This window comes from Phyllobates terribilis, unplaced genomic scaffold (genome assembly GCF_046119375.1).
Source record: "Phyllobates terribilis strain yellow unplaced genomic scaffold, ASM4611937v1 Scaffold_5__5_contigs__length_657084704, whole genome shotgun sequence".
NCBI lineage: Eukaryota > Metazoa > Chordata > Amphibia > Anura > Dendrobatidae > Phyllobates > Phyllobates terribilis.
The window spans coordinates 126,220,342-126,239,881 of NW_027362765.1; the positions used below are offsets into that span (position 1 = coordinate 126,220,342).

Here is a 19,540-nt window from a genome sequence, read left to right on the forward strand (position 1 = left end):
ATCATCGCCAGCAATGGTCAGCCCGTGCCACAGATTGGATTTAAAGAGGTGACCATTAAAATCGGTACAGTTGAACTGGCGGCACAGGGACTGATCATTGTAGACATTGACAAGCACGAGAGTCACCCAAAGATAACTCTAGGAACTAATGTAATTGAAAATTGTCTTGCAGAGGTGATTTTCCTTTTACAGCAGGTTGCCAAGAACGCCAGCTCTGGCCAGCAGCGAGTGCTCCAGAAAGAGATCCGGGCACTGATGCGACGGCAACAGATAGAACTCTCCGGTGGTGAGATTGGTAGCGTAAGAATGTGTGACCCTTTCCCTATTGCCATGCCCCCAAAAAGTGAAATGATGATTTGGTGCCGGGCAGCTATTGGTCTGAGGGGTAGAGATTACCAGGCAATGGTAGAACCAGTTTACTCAGACAGTAGGCCCACCATTTTGACAGCACGGGGGGTGGTCAATGTACGCCATGGGAGGGTGCCCGTTCGCATAATAAATATCGGGAAGAGGGAAGTGTACCTGCCCCGGTATGCCACGCTAGCCAAATTGTATACCATCAATCAAAACTCCATACAGTCCGTAGAACCCTTGCCTCCATCTTCCCCGGAGGAAAGTAACGGCTCTAAGGAAACAATGGAGGACTGGTGTCAGCAACTACATTTGGGTACTGACTCCACTCCCTCACACCAGAGACAGGGAGTCTATCGGGTGGTTCAAGAGTACGAGAGAGTGTTTAGTAAACACCCGTTAGACTTCGGGCGAGTCAAGGGGGTAGAACACCGCATCCCCACGGGAGACCATCTTCCCATAAAAGAGAGGTATCGACCCGTACCCCCTGCACACTACCAACACGCCAAGGGGATGCTTAGGGACATGAAGGAGGCTGGGGTGATCAGGGATAGCTGTAGCCCCTGGGCAGCTCCATTAGTCTTAGTCAAAAAGAAAGACAACACCATGAGGATGTGTGTAGATTACCGGAAAATCAACCGTATCACACACAAGGATGCGTACCCCTTACCAAGGATAGAGGAGTCTTTGGCTGCTTTAAGATCTGCTAACTTCTTCTCTACCTTGGATCTCACTAGTGGGTACTGGCAGGTTCCTGTAGCAGAGGCGGACCGGGAGAAGACCGCATTCACCACCCCGATGGGACTTAGCGAGTTTACCTGCATGCCGTTCGGACTCTGTAACGCACCAGGAACCTTTCAACGATTAATGGAGTGCTGTCTGGGCCACAAAAACTTCGAGACGGTCCTGTTGTACCTGGACGATGTCATCGTATATTCCAAGACTTATGAGGACCACCTGAAACACCTGGCAGAAGTGTTCGAAGCTCTGGCAAACTACGGCCTAAAGGTAAAACCCTCCAAGTGTCACCTCCTAAAACCAAAGGTGCAGTACCTGGGACACGTGGTGAGCGCTGACGGAGTGGCTCCCGACCCTGATAAGATCACCGCAATTAAGGAATGGCCAAGTCCCTCCAGTGTAAAGGAAGTGCGGCAGTTCCTCGGGTTGGTAGGCTATTACCGCAGATTCATCCCCGGTTTCACCAAAAAGGCAGCTCCTATGCAGGACCTCCTGATAGGCCAGTCCCGGAAGGCCAAGAACCAGAAGCCGCCCTTCAAATGGGAGAAGTTAGAAGAAGAGTCCTTCCGCCAGCTGAAGATGGCCCTCACGGGGGATGAAATCCTGGCGTACCCTGATTACAGCCAGCCCTTTATCCTCTACACCGACGCAAGTAACATCGGGCTAGGAGCCGTACTGTCCCAGATCCAGCAGGGGAAAGAACGGGTAATCGCTTACGCCAGTCGAAAACTGCGACCCACCGAAAGAAACCCTGAGAATTACAGCTCATTTAAGCTAGAGTTCCTGGCAGTGGTGTGGGCAGTCACCGAACGCTTTAAGCACTACCTCGCTTCTTCCCGGTTCACCGTGTACACGGATAACAACCCGTTGACAAACCTGGACACGGCAAGACTCGGTGCCTTAGAGCAGAGATGGATGGCCCGTCTGTCCAACTACGAGTTCACAATCAAATACCAGGCAGGACGCTCCAATACCAACGCGGACGCCCTGTCCAGGATGCCAAACCTACCGGACGTAGGAGAAGATTCAGAGGGACTGGAAGAAGTCGAACTCCCCGCGTTCCACCGTCATGGGACTATCCAGTATTCCCATCGGGTAAGGAGTAAGCAAGCCGCTACGTTTAACCCCTTGCCTCACTACAACTGGGAGGAAACGCAAGACAGTGACCCTGCCGTCCGACTGGTGAAGGAGATGCTGACTCGGCCAGAGGCTCGCCTTGACCCAGACGCTCCGGAGGAAGCCAAACAACTGTGGGCTGAGAAGAGTCGACTGTTCCTTTACAAGGGGAAGTTGTGCCGCAGAATGGTTAACTCTCGAACGCATGAACTAATCTGGCAAGTAGTGGTGCCACGAAGAGACGCAGCCATGGTGATGGAGGCATACCACGACGGGGCTGGACACTTCGGATGGAAGAAGCTGGAGTTCCTGCTGCGCGGGCGGTTCCACTGGGTAGGCATGAGGGGAACCATCGAGAGGTGGTGCAGAGACTGTGGCCCGTGCAACCTAAGAAGGAAGGACCGTGCCAGCCAGAAGACCCCCCTTCAGTCCATCGTCACCAAGCAGCCGTTGGAACTGGTAGCCTTGGATCATGTAAAACTGACCCAAAGCAGAAGTGGCTACGTCTACGCGTTAACCATTGTGGATCATTACTCCCGGTTCTTGGTTGTCGTCCCCGTTAAGGACTTAACAGCTCAAACAGCAGCTAGAGCCTTCCAGCAGCACTTCTGCCGTCCACACGGGTACCCGGACCAAGTGCTGACGGATCAGGGACCTGCCTTTGAAGCGGAGGTCTTCCAGGAATTCTGAAATCTGTATGGCTGCCGGAAGATAAGGACGACACCCTATCATCCGCAAACTAATGGACTTTGTGAGAAAATGAACCAGGTGGTAATGGATCTTCTGAAAACGTTGCCCCTGGAAGAACGCAGTCTGTGGCCTGAGAAGCTGCCCGACCTGGTGGACCTATACAACTACATCCCTGTAGGTTCCACCAACTGTACCCCGGCTTACCTAATGAGGGCAAGGCCTGGTAAGCTACCTGTTGACCTGGAGATGGGAGTCCTGACACCCGAGGACACTTCACCGGAAGCAGACTGGGACACAGAGAGGCAGCAGCAGTACCGGAAAGTACAGGAGAGCGTGGAGCGAAGTCTCTGTCTCGCTAGGGAAAGACAAGAGAAAACTTACAACCAATATGCTCCCGCTGTTCCCCTGGTACCCGGAGAGCAGGTCTTGAAGAGGAAGAGACGGCTCCACAAGTTGGACGACCAGTGGGAGAAGGACCCGTACACCGTACTGCCCTCAAGCCACGACAACCCGAAGGTTTGTACCATCAGTAAAGACGGAGGGGAAACCACAGCCATTGTATCCCGGGATCACCTGAAGAAGTGTCCCGAACAGCTACGGAACCCAGAAGGAGAGCAAGAAGACCCTCGACCCGTAGAGGAAAGGGAAGATATGGTTAGTACTGTGCTCGGAGACTTCCCTCGGTCTTGGACTCAAGTCAATGGTGCTGTTGTGGTACCCGTCCTCACGTTCCTCCAACCAGCATCCCAAGTGCCTACGGAGACACAGGTAGAGCTGGAAGAACAGCCGGTCCAGGAGGCAGAAGACCCCACACAAGCAGACCCGGAGAATCAACCCTCTGCTTATAGTGAGCCTGCCATACCCCTAGTGAGCCAACGAGCCCATAGACAGCTGCCCAGTTTACCCTTGACAGCTCCTACACCCTGTAGTTCAGGGCCAGACAGTCAGCTCCGTAGGTCCACTAGGGCCACTAGAGGCCAGTTACCCGCACGTTGGAGGATTTGAAGTGTTTAAATTGTTTTATTTGTGATCACCTGTCTGTTACTTGTAAATAATTATGTGTTTCTAGTTATTTTTAGGAGTCCTTGGTGGATTTACCGGGAATCCTTGTACAATTGGTTGGAGCGTAACCTAGGAATGGACTAAAGACTGTTAAGGACTCGGGGCAGGACAGACCCCTACCTGGTTACGTCTCCCTGTTTTGGTGAAATGGACACCTTGTTTTTCTTCAAAACTGCACCCGGTTGCGGACACGCCGTAACCATTTTTATGTGTTTTTCTTATTGTATTATAATTGTTTATACCTTGTTATGTTTTTCTAAAATATGTTTAGTCCCGGAGTACTAAATTTCACTAGGGGGGAATGTGACACCCCAGGGGTCTGGTTGCCACAGTAATAGAGATATTACGTCTGAGAGCAGGTGGGAGGTCTCTTGGTCAGGGATCCTATGCATGCCACACCTCCTGCCCAGTCCTGGGAGGGGAAGAACTTCCCCTATATAAACCTAGGGCTGAGGCAGGGTTAGTGAGTAGAGAAGAAGTAGAGACAGAGAAGAGAAGCAGATATAGGAAAAGAACATCAGGAGCTCTGTGGGAGCAGTGCTATAAGGAGTCAGGGGCTGGCAGCTGCAGAGCTCGCCCTGACTGAGAAGCTATCACCGGACCCGGAGTCCGAGGCTGTGGGGACTAATCTTTACCCAGCAGCAGAAACCGCCCGGCAGGGGATTTCAGGTCCTCTGGTCAAGAAACCCGAAGGCACGGTCACACGCGTGGGACCAGCACCGCCGTCGTGGAGCGGACGCCACAAGAAGGCCCCGAGTCACCGGCCATACGGGTGAGCACCACACGGTACACTCAGGGACGTGGGCTACTTTTACCCGCCTCTAGCAAGGTAGCCAGAAGAGTACAATTAGTTGGGAAGGCCTACAACTCCGCCTGGCCAGGGGAAATCCCATCTGCTCGAAGACTGACCAGGCCCCGATCGCTAGCCAGTACTCCGGGAGGGTCTATCTTTATCACCAGTAAAGACCCCGAACTACACCGCATCGTCTCTGAGTGATTCCTGCTTCCCCCGTCAGCCACGTCGGCTGCCCTGAGGCCATACCCCTCCCGTTGGGGGTGATACTATCACGCTGCACAATCCTACCACCGGCCTCAGCGGTCTGCCCTGCAGCGGCAGCCCCTTCGCTGCATTCAACGGGTGGCGTAGTCGTCCAACATCTACCGCTAATACATCGCCGCTCAGTTTGACTCCCTGGGCACGGACCGGGTCACCGCCACGAGACTACAATCCTCAATAGATCCGGCTCCGGGTAAGCTCCCGTGCGCGCGATGCCGTGCGACGAAGGCCCAGGGGTGCGTCACTTCATTTTTGCATATGTGAATATAGAGCTGATTTTATTTGCCAAAAAGCTCCAGTTTTGTCTCATCTGTACAAAGAACTTTCTCCCAGAAGCTTTGTGTGTTATCAATAGGCATTTTAGCAAATTTCTGAATCTATTTTTTATAATTTGCTTTCAAGAGTGGTTTCCTCATTGGTCGTTTTTGATGAAGTCCACTTTCGCCTAAACAGTGATAGATGCTGTCATCTGACAATGATATACATTGACCTTGGAATTCATCTCTAATCTATTCGGAAGTTCTTGTGGGCTCTTTGCCTACCATTCACCAATTTTCCTCTGGTGGTCACATCCAGGGAGGTTGGCTACAGTCCCATAGACCTTAAACTTCTGAATAATATGTCGAACTTTAGTAAGAGGAACATAAAACTGATTGGAGATGGTCTTATAGCCTTTACCTTTCACATATTTGTCAGCGTTGTACACACTATGATACCAAACAGCACAATGACTACTTTTCACCCTTTAAATAGGCAGACTGACTGATTTAAGTGTGTAGACAACTGTGATGCTAATTACAGGACACAACTTAGTTTCACATGTCTCCATGGTCAAAATATTTTCAATCTTTTCTAGGGGTACCATACTTTTTGTCCAGGCTATTTTCATTAGTTTATTTTTGCTGTTGAGCCACAACTTAAAAGCTATATCTGATTTCCATTAGTTGATATTCAGTAAATTTAAATTGAAAATTACTTGCATCAGTTTTTTTACATAAAGCAAGCTTACTAGGAGAGGTGGATCTTCCAAGCCTAAGGGCCAGGTGGACACATGGTCTATGGTCGTCTTTGGGTCAGCTAGGTGGAGCACGTGGAACATGGACGGCTGGGGGACTGGAAACCGCAGATAGACAGTTGAAATGCTGAAAACCACAAGGAAGCTGGAAATGTTTAGAATTCCGCAGGAAGGCGAGATGCTGGAAACTGCAGGTAGGTGGGAGATATCCAGGAGATCACAGGCAAGCAGGCGGGATGATGAAAACCACTGCAGGCAGGAGACATCCAGGAGACCTCAGGCCAGCAGACTGGATGCTGAAAAGCGCTGGCAGCCTGGAGACATCCAGGAGCTCGCAATCAGGGAGGACGATGAAAATCGTAGGTGGGAAATATCCAGGAGACTGCAGGTAGGAGGGAGACGTCCATGAGACCATAGATAGCGACTGACCAGATTGAGGTATATGGAAAAAGCCAGATTGTTAGCAATACTGAAGTCTTAATAAAGTTCTGAAAGCCGCAAGAGGACTGGAGACGTCCTGGAAGCCGTAGGTGGACACATAGCAAAGGCAAACTAAAAGTCTCATAAAGTCCTGGAAGCCGCAAGCGGACAGGATACATCCTGGAAGCCGCAGGCAGACATGTAGAAGGGTTACTGGAAGCCACATACAGGTGAAGTCCTAGAGACCACAGACAGGTACTGTGCACAGACTATCTAAAAGTCTTACTAAAAAGTCTTAATCCCAAGACGCAGGTGTGTGTCTTGGGAGGCCTTAAATAGGCCTTGGAAGTTCAACACATGAGAGCATGCTGGGCTACCTGCAAAGTCCGACGTGGAGCACATGAGAATCTAGTGGATCGGGGTGAGGGAAGCAAAGCATGGATCCAGGACAGGTGTGTAACAAGTTTCAAGTTATTTCAGTGACCATTGAGGTTTATTCTTTAACAGAATGTTATAAATAATTTTGTCCACAAATGTACACACTTTATACAATATGAAAAGGGCCTGTACATTATATACATACTCCACAGGTCTTATACACACTCCAAACACGACCTGTACATTATATACATACCCACACATTATAAATACAGCCTGTACGTTATATGCCCACTTCATACATATAGACACAGCCTAAATATTACATACACACTCCATACACCAAAGAATCATTAGTGTTGAGCGAATGTGCTTAGATAAGGTGTTATCTGAGTACCCTCGAGTCCTAAATGAGTGTCTTCGCCATGCTCAAATATGTTCACGTCACCGCGGCTTCATGTCTCGCGACTGTTAGACAGCTGTAACAAATGCAGGGATTGCCAAACAATCACATTGTAAACACTGCGACTGGTGCATAAACATCACATAGGAGACACTGAGACTGCTGTATGCATCACATAGGAGACACTGAGACTGCTGTATGCATCAGAATGAAGAGAGCGCAGAGCATGCTAACTCCACCAACAAAGGATGTCCTCTTCAGAATGTAATTCTTCAATGAATGCGCCACAGCATTCAGTAGTGAAAGCTGCATGTGTGTGCTCGCAGTGTAAGGAAGAATTACAGGGGCCATTGGCCCAAGCACTAAAATCCCCACCCTTGCCCTACATCTGTAGGAAACAAGGTTCAATCATACAGTTGCAGATTCTTTACTGTAAGAGCAATGAAACTATGGAACTATCAAGATATTGTAATGGTTGATTCACTAAAAAAGTTTGAAGGCCTGAATGCCTTTCTGGATAAATATAATATTACAGATTATGGGTATCAGATCTTGTGATGGGCCGTTGATCTAGGGAACTAGTATGATTGCTGTTTGAGGAGTCTGGAAGGAATTTACCCCTAATGTGAGTCAAATAGTATCTGTGTCATAGAGTTTTTGCTTTCCTCTGTATCAACATGTCAGGTTATACAGTGGATATAAAAAGTCTACACAAAATGCCTGTTTTTTGTCAAGTAAAAGAGATTATACCAATAATAATAATTTGAGAACTTTTTCTACCTATAATGTCATCTAATCTGTACAATTCAATTGAAAAATAAACCAGGTGGGAAAGAAAAATAAAGAACTAAAATAATATGTTTGAATACTTATGCAGACCTTAAAACTACTACTTTGTTGAAGTACCCTTTTAATTTATGACACCATTCTTTTTTTGGGTAGCAGTCTATCTGTATTGTACATCGTGAATTGGCAATCTTTGTCCACTCTTCTAGCGGTAGATCTCCAAATCTGTCAGATGGTGAGGGCATTTCCTATGTAGAGCACCCTCTTCAGGTCACACACAGATTTTCAATTGGATTCAGGTCTAGGCTCTGGATGGGCCATTCCAAAACTTTAATCTTCTGCTGGCAAAGCCATTGTTTTGTTGATTTGAAGGTATGCTTAGAGTCGTTGTCGTGCTGAAAGGTAAAATTCAGCTTTTTAGCAGGGGCCTAAAGGTAATTCCCTCCACCTTGACTAAGGACCATTACAAGCTGCCCAAAAACAGCTCCAAAGTATAATGCTGCCTCTACCATGCTTCACTGTGGGTATGATGTTCTTTTTGTGATGTGCAGTGTTGGCTTTGAGCCAAACATACCTTTCGAAATTATGGGCAAAAAAGGTCAACCCTGGTCTCTTCAGCCATAACACATTTTCCAATATGCTTTTAGTAGACTTGATGTAGGTTTTGGCAAAACATAGCTGGCTTTGATGTTTTTCTTTGTGTTTTTCTTGTTACACCCTAATCCATAGGCCAGAAAAATATAGGAGATCATTGTCACATTTAGTACAGAACCAGTACTTGACAGAAATTCCAACACTCTTTTAATGTTAATGTAGGCTTCTTGAATAAAAACTGGAGGGACAAAAGATCGCAAAATAGGGTGTTATCCAAAGAACATAGGGCTTGTAGTTCTCGTGATGAAGAAGTGAGTGCATTTCGAAACTCTTTGAGAATAAAATAGCATTATCTGCTCTACTATGTCAAGTGTTTTCTGACATCTCTATCCATTGAGATGCCAGCAGTGCAGCATATTCGCATCTCCACATCTTTTCAATGTAGGCCTCTTGGCAGCCTCCTGGACCAATTTTGTTATTGTCTTTTCATCAATTTTTTGAGGGATGTCCAGTTCTAGGTAATGTCAATGTTGTGCCAAATTTAAAGCACAACTCCAGCATTTTTTTTATTTCACCACTGGAGTGGTGCTTAAAATCCAAGTCTCCTGCCCCCTGTCTGATACTCACCTTCCAACATTTTCATCTGTTTTCGCTGCTGCTTCGGTCTGTCTCCTGTAGTTTGCAAACTGCCGGCTGCTCCAGTGTTTCATGGAGTGAGCTGGAGGTCACTAATCAATGTAAGTCTGAGAGCCTTGTTTTGGTTCTCATAGACTTGCATTGACAGCATGTGATGTAGTTTCTGACTTTTGGCCAGTCAGAAGCTGTGCTCACAAGATGGTGCTGTAGGATCGGAGACACCGAAAAAACGTGTAGAAGCCGGAGGGTGAGTATATGACCACGGGCAGGGGGCTTACGTTTAACGCACCACTCCAGCGGTGAAAAAAATGCTGGAGTGGTGCTTTAAGCCACTTCACGATGACCATCTCCACAGTGTTTATCTAATGCCTTGGAAATGTTTTGTACCATTCTCCTGACTGATAACTTTCAACAATGAGATCCCTTTGTTGTGTTGTAAGCTGTTGGACCTTGGGTTTTGCTGTAAAATGCAACTAAGGAAATGTCAGAAAATTCCTACTGGAACAGCTAACCTTTATATGAGGTAATCAAAATCACTGTAAATTGATGGCAGTGACTACTATTTAACGTGAGTTTAAATGTGATTACCTAATTTTGAACACAACCACTTATAAGAGTGTGATCACACTTATGCGGCCAAATTATTTTAGTTTTTTATTTTCTATGAGTCTAGAATCAAGAAGAGTGGTCAGAGTGTAAAATGCAAGATTATTAATTTTGATATTTAATACAAGTTATAATATGCAATGAAATAAAAAGCTATTTTTTTAATAAATGTAACACAAAAACCTGATTAAAACACATTTTCTGATGACACATTCCCTTTAAATGAACACTCTGGACATAATATACAGTACAGACCAAAAGTTTGGACACACCTCATTTAAAGATTTTTCTGTATTTTCATGACTATGAAAATTGTACATTCACACTGAAGGCATCAAAACTATGAATTAACACATGTGGAATTATATACTTAACAAAAAAGTGTGAAACAACTGAAAATATGTCTTATATTCTAGGTTCTTCAAAGTAACCACCTTTTGCTTTGATGACTGTTTTGCACACTCTTGGCATTCTCTTGATGAGCTTCAAGAGGTAGTCACCGGAAATGGTTTTCACTTCACAGGTGTGCCCTGTCAGGTTTAATAAGTGGGATTTCTTACCTTATAAATGGGGCCATCAGTTGTGTTGTGCAGAAGTCAGGTGGATACACAGCTGATAGTCCTACTTAATAGACTGTTAGAATTTGTATTATGGCAAGAAAAAAGCGGCTAAGTAAAGAAAAACGAGTGGCCATCATTACTTTAAGAAATGAAGGTCAGTCAGTCCGAAAAATTGGGAAAACTTTGAAAGTGTCCCCAAGTGCAGTTGCAAAAACCATCAAGCGCTACAAAGAAACTGGCTCACATAAAGACCTCCCCAGGAATGGAAGACCAAGAGTCACCTCTGCTTCTGAGGATAAGTTTATCCGAGTCACCAGCCTCAGAAATAGCAGGTTAACAGCAGCTCAGATTAGAGACCAGGTCAATGCCACACAGAGTTCTAGCAGCAGACACATTTCTTCAATAATTGTTAAGATGAGACTTTGTACAGCAGGTCTTCATGGCAAAATAGCTGCTAGGAAATCACTGCTAAGGACAGGCAACAAGCAGAAGAGACTTGTTTGGGCTAAAGAACACAAGAAATGGTCAATAGACCAGCGGAAATCTGTGCTTTTGTCTGATGAGTCCAAATTTGAGATCTTTGGTTACAACCACCATGTCTTTGTGCGACGTAGAAAAGGTGAACAGATGGACTCTACATGCCTGGTTCCCACCGTGAAGCATGGAGGAGGAGGTGTGATGGTGTGGGGGTGCTTTGCTGGTGACACTGTTGGGGATTTATTCAAAACTGAAGGCATACTGAACCAGCATGGCTACCACAGCATCTTGCAGAGCATGCTATTCCATCCAGATTGTGTTTAGTTGGACCATCATTTATTTTTCAACAGGACAATGACGCAAACACACCTCCAGGCTGTGTAAGGGCTATTTGACCTAGAAGGAGAGTGATGGGGTGCTACGCCAGATGACCTGGCCTCCACAGTCACCAGACCTGAACCCAATCGAGATGGTTTGGGGTGAGCTGGACCGCAGAGTGAAGGCAAAAGGGCCAACAAGTGCTAAGCATCTCTGGGAACTCATTCAAGATTGTTGGAAGACCATTTCCGGTGACTACCTCTTAAAGCTCATCAAGAGAATGCCAAGAGTGTGCAAAGCAGTCATCAAAGCAAAAGGTGGCTACTTTGAAGAACCTAGAATATAAGACATATTTTCAGTTGTTTCACACTTTTTTGTTAAGTATATAATTAAACATGTGTTAATTCATAGTTTTGATGCCTTCAGTGTGAATGTACAATTTTCATAGTCAGGAAAATACAGAAAAATCTTTAAATGAGAAGGTGTGTCCAAACTTTTGGTCTGTACTGTACATTGTTCATATATTCTCTCTATTCCTTATATGGTGTCAGGCAATGATTGACTTTATATCATAATTTACCTCAATTTCTGCCGGGGTCAGTGGGGTGGCGTACGGGTTCACCCCGGGCTCTCGCAGCGGAAACAACCTGTAATAATATTTGGTTTTACATAGCAGCTTATAAAAATAGAAATTAATTGTTCCCACCTAAAGTCATCCCAGGATAGTTACCCCTCCGACAACTAGACTGTGCTACTGTCTACAATTATAAGAATCATGATACAATTATAACAAACCCTCAGTGACAAGTATTGGGGTTGTAACTTCTGGGTGTAAACAACCATCCCATTCATTGACAGGAAACTGAGGTCTTGAAAATGATGAAGACTTGAAATTAAAAATATATTGGAAGTTGCAGGACTTTGTATTAGGCCTCATTCACACGTCAGTATAAAACACATCCGTGTGTCCATTTTTACCATCAGTGTTTTTCCGGTATGGATAAAAAAATAAATGCATTATAAACCTTGAGAGAAAAAAAGGAAAGAAAGGTAATGCTGCCATAAAAGAACAGCAGTGTGCAAAAATGTATCAAAACGCTACCTGAGAAAGCGATCACAGGTCAGGAAGAGACAGATGCTAAATAGATTATTTAAAATACATATTTTTATTTAGAAATTCATGCGTTAAAAATTAAGATAAAAATAGGGATAAACAGGGAATACCTTGAATGAACATATACTGTACATACCAAGCAGGGACATGAGAATAATAAATATACCAATAGATAGAATCACCCACAATAATAAATAGCCAAGGTTAAAGTGCAAGAGCCAGTTTTTACCATGCTTCTTCCGGGGGCGTTTCGCCGTACTTCTTCTGGGACGCCCCCCGGAAGAAGCGCGGTGAAACGGTGTCGTCAGGGTGGAGATAAACCGAACTGCAGGCTTTCCAACACTGGTTACTAGGATTGTAAGTATGACTGCATCTTATATTATATGATTACATTGAATACATGCCAAATTTAATCTCTCATGCCTCTCTAGTCCCCTTACAACATTCAGCTATAGGCAAAAATACCACAAATGGGATACAGTCCCAAATTGGCACTTGCACTGGCTCTTCATTATTGTGAGTGATTCTATTCGACTCATTATTCTCATGTCTCTGCATGGTATGTATATGCTCATTCAAGGTATTCCCGGTTTATCCCTATATTTTATCTTCATTTTTAAAGCATGAATTTCTAAATAAAAATATATATTTTAAATAATCTATTTAGCATATGTCTCTTCCTGACCTGTGATCGCTTTCTCATGTAGTGTTTTGATACTATATTGCTGAAGAGGTATGCACTATGGCAAAGTGGACAAAATAAATGGCGCACTGAGGAGACCACTCACGGTTGGAATGAATCACTTTTTTCTATTTATGCTGTTGTCATTAACATTTCAGCATTTACCTCTACACTTCAGTGTTCTACATCACTTACTGTAGTTGCAATTAGCCACTTTATAATGAATGATTTTGAGCTATTATAAATCTTGCTGGGGTATTTATTTGTTTTATTTGTCTACTTATTTATTTATTGAGCTATTGCTACATTTTCCACATTGCTTTTAGCCATTATTGTAGCCCCTTCTGCCATTCCAGCCCTGAGTGGTCTCCTCGGTGCACCCTTTATTTTGTCTACTTGGCCATTTTTGCACAGTGTTGTTCTTTTAGCGCGGCATTACCTTTATTTCCTTTTCTTCTCTCATTGTTTATCGGACCTACACACACAAGGCCCGGCAGGTTTGAGTCCAACTTTAGTATTCGCTGGTGTTTATACTTTAAATTATAAAGCTTCTCCTATACTTTGCAATGTTAAACACATACAGCAGACATATGACACACAGATGCCATCCGTGTGCTTTACGTGTTTTTCACGGCCCCATACACTTGTATTGGCCCTTTTCATCCACGCTGCAGGAAAAACACGTGACATGTGAACAGCACCATATGTTATATACTGTATATAAGTACGTGTGCTATCCGTGAATAAAATGAATATTACACATATTGGAAACACTGACATCTGAAGGAGGCCTTATATACTGATATTGACCATGGAAGTGATCCCATCCCCCACCCTACGACATTCACGTCCCTTACACTCACCACTGGATGTAGGAGTGATTCTCTTCTAGTTTTTGATAGTCGTTCCACCAATAATGATGAATATCCTCTATTCTTACCCCTGTATTTGGTGAAGAGAATTAATCTGTCAATGTGGTCACCACTAATGTATTAATTACTAACCATCTAAATGCCAAAACAGATGAAGTGTAAAGCGAGGTGGAAAGGGAACAGCAACCAATGCCAACAGATAGTTATAGTCCATAGTAGTCTGGAATACACTGACAATATAGCAAAGCTGCATACGTTTTGATCATTTGTGTTTCTGGGAAAGCTGCGTGACAACCAATATGACAATCATTACATCTGGGCTTGTCACTCAGCTCTCTAAGTATCCTGAATGGCAAATCTGGCTAACTATACAATAATATAGTGGAGGAGTAGGAGATATATTACTGGTTCAAAAATGCCTCTTTACTCCAGCCACATGGGTAAGGCATAAAATCTTGAGCAAAATGAGGTACGGCACCTACGCGTTTCAAGTGGTTACCCCGCTCTTAATCATGGCATATATATTACTGGTTGCCATTCAGAAGTCTGAAAAAGTATAAAATAGGTAACGCATCTCAAATCTGGCTGTACTCACCGTAAGGCTGAAACGCTATCCGGTTCTGATAGAACAGCAGGTTTGGCATTTCTTCCTTAGAATGGAGAAACTGTGTAAGTCGGATGCGCAGACAGAATCATTAGAGGCCATGCCGATCTGACCGGAATTGGTAATTCACAACATTGCTACTATTTTTAGGTGCATGCCCCTTTAACTCATTAAGGCAAAGCCAATTTTCATATTCATGCTTTTGTTGTTTCTTTCCCTTCTCCCAAGAGCCATAATGTTTTTTTATTTTTCTGTCCACGTAGCCATATAAGGTCTTGTTTTGTGCAAGATGAGTTGTATGTCACCATTCATTTTACCTTATAATGTACTGAAAAATGGGAAGAAAAGTTCCAAGTGAGGTGAAATGTTGAAAAAAAAAAATGCAATTCCACCATCATTTTTTTTGAGTTTTGTTTTTATCACCTTCTTTTTAGTGATGCTAAAATTATATTGTTGTTTTATTTCTGTAGCTTAAAAAAAGTTCTGAACTTTGTACAAAAAAATTTGGTTTGTGTCGCCACTTTCCAAGATCCAAAACTTTTTAACTTCTCTATCAATGTAGCTTTGCAAGGGCTTGTTTTGTTCTGTGCAAAGCTGTACATTTTATCAATATAATTTTATGGTACATACAAAGTTTTGATCACTTCTTAGTGATTTTTATGTGGGAGGTGAAGCTATTGAAAAACTATGATTTTAGTTTTGATTATTTTTCCCTTCATGGCATTTTGGCTTAAACTATGTTACACTTTCTTAAACTGGGCTTTTATGGACACAACAATACAAAATATTTATTTATTTAATCTTTTAATTTCTTTATTTTTAACTGGGGGAAAATGAGATGATTCACATTTTTTGTTATTTATTATTATTATTATTTTTTTTTTTTACTTTACTTTTTATTTTTTAGTCCCCATAGGGGGACTTTATCCTGTGATCACTTGTTCTCTATACCACTGTATGTACTGGCGGGGTTCCACCGAAGTAGCAACATGACAACAACGGGGGCACCCGGCTGCCATGGCCATCCATTGGCACCCTGTGATCACACCTGAACAGATGTCCGGAGAGTGTTGCCTATCTTAAATGCTGCCAGTGATTGACAGCTGCATTTAACGGGTTAACAGCAGCGATCATAGCTAGATCCAATCGCTACTACTGTTAGAGGCAGAGGCCAGTGTGTGACCCAGCAGGTATCTGCCCTGTTTGGAGCAGGCTCAGGTCCTGACCTCTATCCACACAAACCCTAACCCGCTCCCCCTCATATACATCTGTCATGGAGTGTGAAGGGGTTAATTATCTTGCAATGGGGCAAATGATATCCAGCTAATAGAGATTAGCTACTCTTTGAGGTATTTACCAAATCCATAGCATTACCTAGGTTTGTTTTTCCATATCCCTGACTGTTGTTCTGCATATCCGTTGATGCCCTGTACTTGAAGTTGTGTAAGGAGATAGACAAGTGAGAAGATGCTCACAGTTAATGCCTAACAGAGTGTCTGTAAGTGTACACTGCCATCTGCTGGTCAAAGACAATAGAAAAATGAAAGCAGAAAGAATTGCATTAGTAGGAATTCAAGAGTGAAGTGCATGTTCTCTCAGGGAAGAGATTGGAGGAGACATGAGTTCAGGTGATAGCTGTGGCCCAGTTAGTAATTATAAAAGGCCCATGAGGGCAGTGAAGGGGAGGAGTTGGCGCCCAAACCTGTAGCAGGACAGATGTGAGGTACAGCGATCTGGCTTGTAGCTGCCAGGGGTGGATTAAGAGTAGCAAGGGCCCCGGGCAGTTTAGAAGGCGCCCCCCCCCCCCACACACACACACACACACCTGATTTATCACGTAACATGTCACATGATCCCCTGTGATAGATCATGTGATAGTTCACGTGAAATTAATTTGGCACAATATTAATTATAATAATTTTTTTTAGGCTGTGTGCCCACTTTGCGTTTTTTAAGCGTTTCCGCAGCGGCAATTCCTCTGCAGAAATGCTTAAAAAACACTTGGTAGAAGGCCTGCCATGTTCCCCAATGATAATCCGCATGTGCTGTGCACATGCTGCTAAAAATTTCCGCTGCGGATTATCATTGTGGAAAAATCCGCAGCACTAACAATTATTTTGCGGAAGCGCGGCGCTTTCGCCGCCATTGACTTGCATTGGAACGCATGTAATCCGCATCACTACATCTGTACATGCAGAATCCATGCATTTCAATGTGCGGATGGTACCCGGGTGTGGAGGACAGGAGACTCTCCTCTGGACCCGGGTACCATAGAACCTGTAAAAAAATAATAAAATAAAAAATAAATATTATACTTACCTTCTGATGGCCCCCGGTGTCTTTGTCCGATGCGTCCTTGCTTGCCGGCAACTCACGATGGTCTGAAAAAGACCTGCCATGACATCATTTAGCCATGTGACGGGTCACGCGACCGCTGACGTCGGCAGGCCATCAGAAGGTAAGTATATATTTATTTTTTACCATTCTTTTACGGTCACACTATATAAATCCATGTCGGTTGCATGGATTTATATAGTGTGACCAAGTTGTCAAGCACTTTCCAAGTGATGCTAAAATCGCTTGGAAAGAGCTTGTCAACCCGCATGCGGAAATGCATGTGAGGAACGCTTCACATCCGCTTGTCCCTGGCAGGAAAACGCATGTACAATCCGCATGTACAATCCGCATGTACAGTCCGCATGCACAATCCGCATGTACAATCCGCATGTACAATCCGCATGCGTTTTTTCTGCCAGGGAGATGCAGAAACGCTCAAAAAAAATCCGGAGCATTTCTGCATCGTGGGCACATAGCCTTACATTAATTGTATGACTCAATATTGAGCACACGTAGCCATCTATACACGGTGGGAGGCCGTACGTAGCCATCTATACACGGCAGGAGGCCACATGTAGCCATCTATACACGGCAGGAGGCTGCACATAGCCATCTATACACGGCAGGAGGCCACACGTAGCCATCTATACACGGCAGGAGGCTGCACGTAGCCATCTATACACGGCAGGAGGCCGCACGTAGCCATCTATACACGGCAGGAGGCCACACGTAGCCATCTATGCATGGCAGGAGGCTGCACGTAGCCATCTATACACGGCAGGAGGCCGCACGGTGCCATCTATACACGGCGGGAGGCCGCACGGAGCCATCTATACATGGCGGGAGGCCGCACGGCGCCATCTATAGACAGCGGGAGGCCGCACGGAGCCATCTATACACAGCGGGAGGCCGCACGGAGCCATCTATACACAGCGAGAGGCCGCACGGAGCCATCTATACACAGCGGGAGGCCGCACGTAGCCATCTATACATAGCAGGGAGCCGCACGGTGCCATCTATACAGAGCGGGAGGCCGCACGGCGCCCCCCCCCAGAGACAGCGGGAGGCCGCACGTAGCCATCTATACACAGCAGGAAGCCGCACGGAGCCATCTATACACAGCGGGAGGTCGCACGTAGCCATCTATACACAGCGGGAGGCCGCACGGAGCCATCTATACACAGCGGGAGGCCGCATGGAGCCATCTATACACAGCGGGAGGCCGCACGGAGCCATCTATACACAGCGGGAGGCCGCACGGTGCCATCTATACACAGCAGTGAGCCACACGGTGCCATCTATACACAGCGGGAGGCCGCACGGCGCCCCCCCCAGAGAGAGCAGGAGGCCGCACGGCGCCATCTATACTCAGCAGGAGGCCGCACGCAGTCACGCACACACACAAACATATACTGACATATACATACACGCATAAACACATTTGAAACACAAAAATAGATATAAACAGACATCACACAATGATATCTACCTGCACACACATACATACATACATACATACACATACACACACACACACAGACACACACAGACACACACACTCACCATCCCCGGCTCGGCTCCAGTCCTCCTGGCTCCTGCTCCTCTCCGGTGGTAAGTAGCAGTGCAGGCCGGGCACGCACTGCGTGACGTCACAGCTAGGAGACACGGCCGCGCACAGGGCCGTGTCTCCTAGCAGTGACGCGGCCGGGCCAGCACAGGGAAGTTAACTGCTGCAGTGCTGGCCCGGCCGAAGAAGAAGCAACGGCCGTGCACCGCTGCTGGGGGAGCGGTCCGGGGGCCCCCCCCCGCCACTGTCTGCCGGTATGTACTGCGGGGCCGCACATACAATGAGGGCAATCCGGCCATAGACACCCCGGAGCCCCGGGCACCCTGGAGACCCGAGGCCCCGGGCAGTAGCCCGGATTGCCCTCATTATAATCCGCCTATGGTAACCGCTATTACGAGAGACCAGATCCGAGTAAAGAAGTCGAGAAACCAGATCCGAGTAAAGAAGTCGAGAAACCAGATCCGAGTAAAGGAGAGACCAGATCCGAGTTGAGGAGCCGAGAGACCAGATCCGAATAGAGGAGGCAAGAGACCAGATATGAGTAGAGGAGTCGAGAGACCAGAATTGAGTAGAGGAATCGCGAGACCAGTTCTAAGTAGAGGAATCGAGAGACCAGATCTGAGTAAAGGAGCCAACCGACCTGATTCAAGTAGAGGAGTCGAGAGACCAGATCTGAGTAGAGGAGTCGAGAGACCAGATCTGAGTAGAGAAGTCGAGAGACTAGATCTGAGTAGAGGAGTCGAGAAACCAGATCTGGGAGAGCTAAGCTGAGCTAGCAGAACCAGGACAGTCTGTAGCAGGACAGATGTGAGGTACAGTGAGCTGGCTTGTAGCCGCTATTACGAGAGACCAGATCCGTGTAAAGAAGTTGAGAAACCAGATCCGAGTAAAGGAGAGACCAGATCCGAGTAGAGGAGCCGAGAGACCAGATCCGAATAGAGGAGCCGAGAGACAAGATCTGAGTAGAGAAATCGCGAGACCAGATCTGAGTAGAGGAATCGAAAGACCAGATCTGAGTAAAGGACCCAACCGACCTGATTCAAGTAGAGGAGTCGAGAAACCAGATCTGAGTAGAGGAGTCGAGAGACCAGATCTGAGTAGAGGAGTCGAGAGACCAGATCTGAGTAAAGGAGTCGAGAGACCAGATCTGAGTAGAG

The 19,540-nt window shown here is 45.7% G+C and overlaps 1 protein-coding gene across 1 annotated transcript in view; it reads right to left on the minus strand.

Moving 5' to 3' along the window:
• The window catches only part of LOC141270949 (opioid growth factor receptor-like protein 1), a 52,175-nt gene that overhangs the window by 15,502 nt on the left and 17,133 nt on the right, over positions 1–19,540 (minus strand). The window contains exons 3-5 of the mRNA XM_073681045.1: positions 14,471–14,525; positions 13,867–13,945; positions 11,788–11,854 (exon numbers count right to left, since the gene is read on the minus strand). Of these exons, the coding sequence (XP_073537146.1) occupies positions 11,788–11,854; positions 13,867–13,945; positions 14,471–14,525 (201 nt within the window). The remainder of the gene's footprint in view (positions 1–11,787; positions 11,855–13,866; positions 13,946–14,470; positions 14,526–19,540) is intronic.